The following is a 10494-nucleotide window of genomic DNA, read 5'->3' on the forward strand; positions in this document are numbered from 1 at the left end:
TAATAAGAAGCAATGACAATTGCCTTTATCATTTAAATGATTTATATGGGTAAGGAACTATATTTTTGCAACAAATTTAATTTGTATAATCAATACATCTTTGCAACCTGATGGTGTAAACCTTTGATATGTGAAACATATACTATTGGATCACAGAATTCCTAGTTAAAAATAGCAAAGGTCCGCATTATCAGGTTCCAGAGACAAAGGTGGACAAAAACAGTGCTTCTTCTTTTCCTTTTCTTATCTCGACATTGATTTTTTTTACAACTTTTCCATATATATATCGTTTTTAATGTCTCTATTTCGGGTAAATGATTTATATTGATTTAAATGTTATTTTATCGTTCTAACTGAAGCAATCTAAATGAGATAAAAATATATTGGAGTTGTACAAACATCAAAACCTTTGGTGAAATTTGATCTAAAACTTAATATTACAATAATTTTTTGCTTATGAAAGACACGACAGACAAGATAGACAAGACAGACAAGACAGACAATATTGCATGTTTATTTCCCCTAAAAGTAGATATCTATAATAAGCTGATATATATTACCGATAGAAAATATTGATATAGAACTATTAACTATATATCTAGCTTGATACAAAGAATGTTTAACAAAATTTGTATTTAAAATGCCTCCAAGAACATGTTAACTGATGCATACTCTATTTTTTTGATACCCTGTATTAGAAGACAATCATGAACTTTTTTACCTTTTTCTGTGAAATTTAAGACACCCTGGCCATGAGGGGGAAATTCCAGGTAGATGATTTTAACTTTGTAAAGTTTACAGTGTACACTTTACAGCGGAGTAATATTATATATTTGTCTTTTCATGTTTGTTTCTAATAAACGTCAAAACGGCTGAACCGATCGGGCCCAATTATTGTAGGATCCAATACCAGAGACATCTTATCCACGGTCAGAGTTAACAATTTGATTAATTTATCAAAAATACAATTTTTAAGAATTTTTGAAATCCATTAAAAAAATATTAAAAGGAGAAAAAACTTGTCTATTTTGTTTAAAGGAAGGGAGCCAAGAGCCAAGAGAATAGTTTTAGAATAAAATGATGAAATACATTATTGGTAACATAATGCAGGATAGACAAAAAGGTAAATAAAAATCTACAAAAATCAACGGAAGCCTTGCTCCTGAAAAACTCTGAATTATTGGAAGGTTTGCCTCTATGAATTCTATTGCTTGAAGCATATTAATAGAAAATTAGAATTTATATTTTATTGTCGGGTCGAGTGTAACAGTTTAAGCTTGCAATATGGAAATTTAGCAATGAATGTTCCTAGTGGGTGGTTTTTAAAGGGGGGTATAAGGTAGGACGTCGAATGGGGGGGGGGGGATAATCCTTTTTCAAAACCTAAACATAAAAATTGAAACTGTTAGCTTATAACTTTTTTTAATTCTTTTAAAACAAACTCGATGAAATATTTATCATAGTAATTTAAATACAAATCAAATCATAGAAATTAAATCTTTATAGTATGACGGTATGCATAAATAAATTGAATAAATATTTTTGTTTTTGTTTAGATTCCCCCTCCATGACTACAAAACTAATGAAAACCAAAGAAAAAAAGGTAAAATTTTTAAAAAATTCCGAAACATTAAAAAAACGGTTTAATGTTATATTGACAGGAGATAATTACAAAGGATTTAAATCAAACACCTCCTACATCCGGCCAATCTTACCACACTACTTCCGGCAGATCTAACCTCACTACTTCCGGCAGATCTAACCTCACAACTTCCGGCCGATCTAACCTCACTACTTCCGGCCGATCTAACCTCACTACTTCCGGCCGATCTAACCTCACTACTTCCGGCCGAACTAACCTCATCAAATCCGGCCGAACTCTTTCAACTGCTTCTGATAAATTAAAAAGGTACATTTTACATAAATACCCTTCATGGCACAACGAACAACATGGAAAATTATTCATTTTTTATGAAAACTTTTTTAAGAATAAGGAGTTTTTAATTTCCTTATCTAATATTTATAAATGAATTTAGAAAAAGTACATATGTCAGTTTCAAAAAGTAAAAAAAAAATTCAATCCTCCAGCGCAAAAAGTTTTATAGAAAACTATACTTTATAACAGGTTTATACGTTCACTTTCTAAAACGTTTTAAAAAATATGCCAAAAAATTCATTTCCAAAACTCCTTGGCCTAGTACTGCTATATAATTCACCAAAACCATACTGCAGTCCTTCAATTATAAGACATGGAAGTTTGCATCTTTTTAAATATCCCAGGTAAAGATCTCGCACAGGTCTTCTTTAACTTGTTTGTTTGTGTGTATCCAATAAACGTCAAAACTCGGCTGAACCATTCACCCTGGAACTCAGGGAAAGGTTTATTGCACTGCAAGCCAAGATGTGCAAGCTCTCACACAAAAATAGAGCAGTATTTTGCCAATTACTCATTTGAAACTTAAAGGAAGTGTTTGCGAAAAATGAAAGGGGGTATAGGCTTACGGCGAAAAATAAGGGCTTTTGATTGCTACTAATCTTAATTCTATCTGTTGCCTCTTTTAGGAGAAAATTGTTAAAAACACAACTTATACCAAAGAACGTAGCGTCCATACAAATTCGGAAAGATGCAACATTCAACTGGGATCAAAAATAAATCATCAGATATTACAACCAATAGTCATCGATTATTTTTCGACGCATTCGTATACAATTAATATTTCATAATATTCTTTAATTGTTATGATCTGAGAGTTAATTTTGAAAACTTTTATTCCTGTTTCGAGGATTTTTGATAATGACGAAGACGACATTTGCATATTTTTCAGAAATGATCGAAAATTCAGCGCCAGCGAAATATTATTTGAAAAAAAACAAAATCAAAAAAAATATGAAATATAAAGGTTCATTGCACTGCAAGCCAAGATGTGCACGCTCTCACACAAAAATAGATCAGTATTTTGCCAATTACTCATTTAAATCTTAAGCTAGAAACAGGATAAACGTGTCAAGGGCTACAAAAAAGTATATTTGAGTTGGTGAGGTAAAACCAAAGGCCGAGGCGCTGCGACACTTTAAAGTTGAAATTGTCTAAATTTCAAAATGTCAGATTTGAGTAATTTAAGTTTCAGAGTTAGTTAGCTGTCTATATCTTTGTGATTGTTGGTCTGAAATAAAAACTAACGGAGGACACCGTTGATGTTTAAACTATGAAATTTTCTAGATTAAATAGGTTTTATTATCAGTGGTTTACATCAGGTGGCAAAGATATTGGGATTAAACATTAGAGTTTCTGGGCCTCTGACTATTGTTGAGTAATCATTTTCTATGTCTCTGTAAAATTTAGGTTTTTGAATTTTATTTTGGAAAAAACATAGTTTACGAAGAAAAAAGATGGCATGGGAACAACAATTAAAAGATAAGATCATTTCTAGAAAAAGGGTATGGAGAGCCCCATAAAGTTTTTAAATTTTAAATTTTTTTTTGAAAATTAGTCTTTTACATATTTTTTATTTGTTCAGCAGAAGTGGTGGTCCAGGTCCCCTGGAACCTGCTGATCCGTACACAATCAATTTAGACAATATGGACAATTACTTCAGGAAATAAACAAAACAAAAATTTAAAAGTCACGGTTTGGCATACAGTAACGACCAGAAAACAATGGAATAAGAAGACGACATTATAGCATTACTTAAGTGTATTTGATGTTGTTACAAATAGGGATGTCAAAGTTTTCATTTTTTTGAAAAACGATCGTTTCATTATGAAAACGACGACGAAAAATAGAAAACGACACGATCGTTTTTAAAAACGATCGTTTTTTTTTAAAAGTTCGTTTTTTAAAAAATGGTCGTTTTTAAAACGATCGTTTTGAAAAACTATCGTTATTAATTACAATCGTTTTTGTGAAAATCGTCGTTTCGTTAACGATCGTTAACGACGACCATTCGCTAACGATCGTTATCGACGACCCTTCGTTAACGATCGTTAACGACGACCCTTTGTTAACGATCGTTAACGATGACTCTTCGTTAACGAAAAGAGGAAACTGACCTGAAGGGCATCTTTACTTATCATTGTGTAGTTTTTAAGAAAATGTCAAGAAGTTTTAGCTCCCCCAAAACTTTTTAACTTCATGTAAGACGACATTCACTACAGCTCCATGTATTTTTTTTCTTCAAAAATGATCTTTTTTCCAAAAACGACCGTTTTTAAAAAGTTCTTCGTTTCGTTAACGATCGTTAACGACAACCCTTTGTTAACGATCGTTAACAACGACCCTTTGTTAACGATCGTTAACGACGACTCTTTGTTAACGATCGTTAACGACGACCCTTCATTAACGATTGTTAACGACGACCCTTCGTTAATGATCGTTAACATAGTTTTCAATAAATTTTCTTTTTCAAAAACGATTGTTTTTTCAAAAGCGATCGTTTTAAAAAAAAACAATCTTTTCTAAAACGATCGTTATTCGTTTTCCAACAGTTCAAAACGAGTGGGTCGTTTTTTAAAATGATCGTTTTTTCCAAAAACGAAACGATCGTTTTTAAAAACGATTAACAACCCTAGTTACAAAGCAAATAATTTTACTGGACACTTACTAAATTAATAGTTAATTGAAATGGGCCCGTTTCACATGCAATTGCTGTGTCTCATGCATATTCGACTTTTTAATGCTATAACTTAGATCTAACGGTCGTGTCTTCCTATTCCAGAGTTTTCTGGTTATCACTGTAGAAATTTTACCATTTTTACCATTTTTAACCTTTAAATTTAAATTTTGTTTTGGTTTAGTGCCAAGGTTATAGATGAAATGATCAACATAAAATCAATAAAAGAAACTGTTGGTAAACTTTAAGATCTAAAATAAGTTACCTAAAAAAGTGCCAGTTGCCAAGTACCAAGAAACCGTAAAAGTTTAAGAGCACAGGAAGTGCCAAGAAGTTGTAAAGAGCAAAATTGCCAATAATTAGTAAAGAGTGTTAAGTGCCGAGAAATTGTTAAGTACCAATTACTAAGTGCCAAGAAATTGTTAAGTGCCATTACCAAGTGCCTATCACCAAGTGTCATAAAGGATAAAACTAATATTAACTTTCTTCTTTGAAAACATTGCGATTAAAACATTTTTTATAAAAAAAAATTGAGATTAACTTCAATATTTCGAAAATGATGATAACATTTTCAAAGATGGAGTTTTAACAATCAGCGAAAAGGAGTTGAACGATATTTTTGGTCCAGTTTATCAAGCACCAGGTCAGACAACAAACATTCAATAAATATCAATTGGAATTAAAGAAACACAATATCCATTGGTATTAAGTTATGATTAGATAGATCAACTATGTAATGCAAGAAAAGTTATTTCAAAAGTGTACGCATCTTTTGTACTGCAGTGTACTGTCTCTGGGTGGTAATGTAAACACAAGACGGATGTTACAACCTGACATGGGATCCATCTTTCACATAAAAAATCAATGAAATATTCTGGTCATAGGAAACTATTATGTGAATTATCAAAATTATCAAATTTAATGCTTTTACCTCCTTGGATACTAAACGAACACTAATGCATCTATTCTTGTTTACAAATTCCGCCCAAATAGAACTGGTTTCAATATGTACGCAGAGTATACACGACCGCAATTAACTTTCCTTGCATTACACCCTTGAGATAGATAAAGTTTATTGCTAAAATACATGTATCATGTGTACAGAACGAGTTTACAATTACAAATTGGTGATTATATTAATAGTACAAGTATAAAGCAATTAGGTGAAAAATAGCTCTTGGTTGTTTTGATTATTTTTTGATAACAAAACATTTCAAGTAAATTGATTTAAGGAGAACTATTAGAGATCTGGGTGCGATTTTATCTTATGCAAAATAAATTATACATTAATTAGAAGTTTATGGAACATTAGTTCCAAACTGTGATGTAGCTAGTTCAGGGGACATTAGTTCCAAACTGTGATGTAGTAGTTCATGGAACATTAGTTCCAAACTGTGCTTTAGTTCAGGGGACATTAGTTTCAAACTGTGATGTAGTTCAGGGGACATTAGTTCCAAACTGTGATGTAGTTCAGGGGACATTAGTTCCAAACTGTGATGTAGTTCATCGGAAGTTAGTTCCAAACTGTGATGTAGTAGTTCAGGGGACATTAGTTCCAAACTGTGATGTAGTTCAGGGGACATTAGCTCCAAACTGTGATGTAGTAGTTCATGGGACGTTAGTTCCAAACTGTGATGTAGATTCTAACACTGAGTATTAGAATGTATACAGTAATAACCAGAAAACTCTGAAATAGACTGACGACATTTAGACCCAATTTATGACTTTAAGTAGTCCTATGAGCATGGGACACAGAAATTGTGCAGGCCCATTTAATTTAATAAGGTAAACCACACAGGTCTGCAGCTTTAGTAATTGTAAATTGGCGGTACAGTCCAAACTAGGACCGCAGGGGTTGGCCCAGCTCGGATATTCGATTGTGCACCGGTTCTGCGTGAAACTATCTGCTTGGTAACAACATAAAAAACTTAAGTATTTTGATTTCTTCCAATTCTAGAATTTTATTTTGCTATCACCGTATCTTTTAATCCAAGCCGAGGAGAAAAACTAAAGCATATATTTATTACAAATAAGAAATGCTATTGTATTGCAACACAAATGTAAACTTTTAAACAATGATAAAGGGTGTAAAGAATTAATTTTGATGACAGTTAATTTTATTTTCGAACATATCCTGATTTTGCGAAAATGTTAAAAACTGCATCAACGTCATTACAAATAATTAATGTAAATAACCTAATTAATAATTAATTTATTAACTAATTTACTCCAGATAAATTGGTGATCACCGCTGATGAAGAAGAGAAACAGAATCCGGTAAAAATAAATATAATATCCCTGCTGGTAATATTTAATCCCGAGTCCCGACTGTAATGGTTTTATCCATGATAGCCGGGAAAACAGGAATTGCTTAATCCGAATATAATGAATTTGAGCCGTGTCTCAAATCCCCAAAACCGGTTTTTATTGAGCACCGGCTTAAACTTGAACATTGATTACGATTTCAAGTGGAACCAACCATATTTGAGCCGCGGCTTGAATTCTTTAAATTCGGCCTATAGTAAATAGCACGTTAGATGAAAATCATTTCCATTTTTTACATCTGACTTCTCTAGAGCTATAGAGAAGTACAACAACTTTTGAATTTCTACTATGTCAAAGTGGAGTGTGATTTTAGACTAGAGAGTCAACTGTCAAGATTTTTTATATACAGTCGAAATTTTTAAACCTAATGTTTTTCTATCAGACTAAATAAAACATACAATGATATTTAAAGTAATCACGCTTTTTTTGTTGATTTATATCTGAACTAGATTCTTAATATCTTCGGTAATATTCAAAGCACAAAAATGGCAGACCACTTTTGTGAAATCCCACACATGCATTTAACATTTCTGTCAATATTCCAGAAAGCTGTGACTTTCGAAAAAAAAACCTAAATACCTAAAAACCTAATTTGTGTATTATGATTATTCTAAAATTAGTGACCAATCCCTTTCAGTGCTCTGGGTTGAAAGAGTACGGATATGAAGAGCTGGAAGAAATGTTGAAGATTAAAGATCAATTTCTCCAGGTTAGACTCAAACTCTAATTTTCTTAGTTTTTATCCTTACTCTGGGTAATTTTGTTCGCTCGCGAAAGAACATATGCGAAAATTTCGCGAAAAAATAATGCGAAAATTTTTTGGAAAAAAAATGCGAAAATTTTGCTAAAAAAAATACGGTAGAGAAAGTTTTTTTGTGCAATTGGTTAAAAAATAACAATTTTTAGGGTCCTAAAGTTTCCAACTGGAGCGAAGTAAAAAGTAAAAGATAATCTCCGTTTGATTCTATATTCAATGTTATGTTATTACAGTACAATTGTTATTTTTAGATCTACAGACTTCAGACTACAGACTACAGACTACACACTACAGACTATAGACTACAGACTACAGACTACAGACTACAGACTACAGACTACAGTCTACAGACTGCAGACTGCAGACTGCAGACTGCAGACTACAGACTACAGACTATTGACAACAGACTACAGACCTAAAATTGGACATATAATTCCAATTTCTTGATCAAAACATAATTTTCTGAATATTTTAGATTGAAATAACAGCTGATGATTTGGAGGAAATATTCAAACCAACCCCGGAATATATTCTGATGCGAACCCTTCAAAACACAGTTATTTGAATTCAAAACACAGTTATTTGAATTCAAAACACAGTTATTTGAATTCAAAACACAGTTATTTGAATTCAAAACACAGTCTGTGATGTAGTTCAGGGGACATTAGTTCCAAACTGTGATGTAGTTCAGGGGACATTAGTTCCAAACTGTGATGTAGTAAAGAAGTTTTAGCTCCCCCAAAACTTTTTAACTTCATGTAAGACGACATTCACTACAGCTCCATGTATTTTTTTTCTTCAAAAATGATCTTTTTTCCAAAAACGACCGTTTTTAAAAAGTTCTTNTAAATTCAAAACACAGTTATTTGAATTCAAAACACAATTATTTAAATTCAAAACAAAGTTGTTTAATTTTAAACATAAATATCTAATTTTAAACATAAATATCTAATTTCAAAAATAAATATCTAATTTTAAACATAAATATCTAATTTTCAACATAAATATCTAATTTAAAACTAGATATCTAGTTTTAAAATCACAGTCTCTAATTTCAAAAAACAGTTATCTAATTGAAAAAAAACTTTTAAATCACAGTATCTAATTTAAAGAAATAGTATCTAATTAGAATCACATAATCCAATTTATAAACACATTTTTAATAATTCCAAACATAGATATCTAATTTCAATTTGATTCTTTAAGTGCATCACGTATTGAATTTAAAGCACATATTAAATATTTATGTAAACATAGTTAAGGGCAGAGGTGGGATATCTTTGTATTTTCACTTGTCGAGATAATTTTCAGTTCTATCCCAAATCAAATTCAAAATGTTAAAATTCAACCCTTTCAGACCATTTTATATCCAAGAAAAGTTGAAATATCAATGTTTTGTGATTTTGTATAATGTGAAGTGATGAATTGTTATGAAATAGAATTCTAAACCAAAAACCAGTTTAAAAATAAGAACAAAGAATAAATTAATTTTATTCTTTTGCTGGAATATTTTTCCACTAAAAATTGTTTACTACAGTTTTGTTATTCTTCAAAAAAGTTAAATGTTTGAATGGCTTGACTACACACTTTAGGAGCAAACATGACCAAAGTTTGTTTAATTATGGAAAGGATTCGAATCAACAATAAAGCAGAAAATTCACAAAAATATTTACTCAAATAATTTTAAAAAAGAAATCGTATCAGACTAAAAAAACTAAATATAACTAAATAAAGTAAAATGTGAAAATTTAAAAAGGGCTTTACATTTAAAGTGAACTTTCTATCTATCTATCTATCTATCCATCTATCTATCTATCTATCCATCTATCAATCTATCTATCTATCTATCTTTCTTTCCATCTATCTATCTATCTATCTATCTATCTATCTATCTATCTATCTATCTATCTATCTATCTATCTATCTATCTATCTATATATCTATCTATCTATCTATCTATCTATCTATCTATCTATCTATCTATCTATCTATCTATCTATCTATCTATCTATCTATATAATATATCTATCTATGTATCTATCTATCTATCTATCTATCTATCTATCTATCTATCTATCTATCTATCTATCTATCCCCCTGTATTTCATGACTGTAAATCTCCTCTCTGTATTGTATGGTATTATAGTGTGGACAAATTTAATGTTCCAAGGGTGGCTGAATATAAATTTTTAGAAAATGTTCGCGGCAAATCTGGACATTTAGGACTTTTAATTACAAAAATAATATGAATCTGTATATATACAAAGTAGAAATCTCTGTTTGTTTGTCTGTTTGTATGTCCGATCATAACTTCTGAACCCTCAAATTTAGATTGGATAACTCGGTAAACCCATGGGAATGTTTTTAGCTGGGTTTTAAAATTCTAAATTAAGTGGATTGACTATAATAGAGAAAGTTTTGTTTTCTGGAAAAGCTGGGTTCCCAAGCTATACAAATATGATAACACCAAATTTTATAATAAAATAAAAGCAACTTTTTTTATTTTTACGGTTGCTTGGTACCAAGGAACTTTATACAGGAACGTACAACTCAGATATACGTAAATTGTGTACTGTACACTGTGGGAGGAATGTAAACAAACCCACAGAAGTTGAAGGGAAAGGACTACAGCTCTGACGTGATATTACAGTCCAACAAAAAACAAGGTAATATATCAAGTTAGAGCGAATACATATGATTTTCGAATTTCTGGTCAATATGGAAAATACAATAGCAATATATTTTGATTCCACTCCTAGGGGCCTTTTACCTCAAAAATGATGCGTTGCCCCTGAATTCTTT

General features: G+C 31.1%; 1 protein-coding gene across 4 annotated transcripts; it reads left to right on the plus strand.

The window, feature by feature from the left end:
• The first annotated feature begins 825 nt into the window (after positions 1 to 825).
• LOC111707166 (uncharacterized) lies at positions 826 to 8329 on the plus strand. 4 transcript variants are annotated; one of them, XM_023480216.1, is made up of 10 exons: positions 826 to 929; positions 1039 to 1123; positions 1557 to 1603; positions 1662 to 1909; positions 3519 to 3596; positions 4795 to 4847; positions 5188 to 5253; positions 6844 to 6887; positions 7573 to 7644; positions 8168 to 8329. In XM_023480216.1, the coding sequence occupies exons 2-10, from the start codon at positions 1078 to 1080 to the stop codon at positions 8255 to 8257; spliced, it is 744 nt and encodes a 247-aa protein (XP_023335984.1). In that variant the 5' UTR covers positions 826 to 929; positions 1039 to 1077; the 3' UTR covers positions 8258 to 8329. The 4 variants fall into 4 exon arrangements, with proteins under 4 accessions (XP_023335984.1, XP_023335985.1, XP_023335986.1 ...); XM_023480217.1 differs by having other exon boundaries at positions 3522 to 3596; XM_023480218.1 differs by having other exon boundaries at positions 1677 to 1909.
• The last annotated feature ends 2165 nt before the right edge of the window (positions 8330 to 10494 follow it).

The sequence above is a fragment of the Eurytemora carolleeae genome, unplaced genomic scaffold (assembly GCF_000591075.1).
Source record: "Eurytemora carolleeae unplaced genomic scaffold, Eaff_2.0 scaffold264, whole genome shotgun sequence".
NCBI classification, from domain to species: Eukaryota; Metazoa; Arthropoda; class Copepoda; order Calanoida; family Temoridae; genus Eurytemora; species Eurytemora carolleeae.

What these genes read in the sequence shown, in the direction of transcription:
- LOC111707166 (XM_023480216.1), top strand. Translation starts at nt 1,078, where the DNA reads ATGATGAAATACATTATTGGTAACATAATGCAGGATAGACAAAAAG. An exon ending in AATGCAGGATAGACAAAAAG is followed by an intron (nt 1,124 to 1,556) that starts GTAAATAAAAAT and finishes GTTTTTGTTTAG; the next exon opens with ATTCCCCCTCCATGACTACA. An exon ending in ATCAATAAAAGAAACTGTTG is followed by an intron (nt 4,848 to 5,187) that starts GTAAACTTTAAG and finishes ACATTTTCAAAG; the next exon opens with ATGGAGTTTTAACAATCAGC.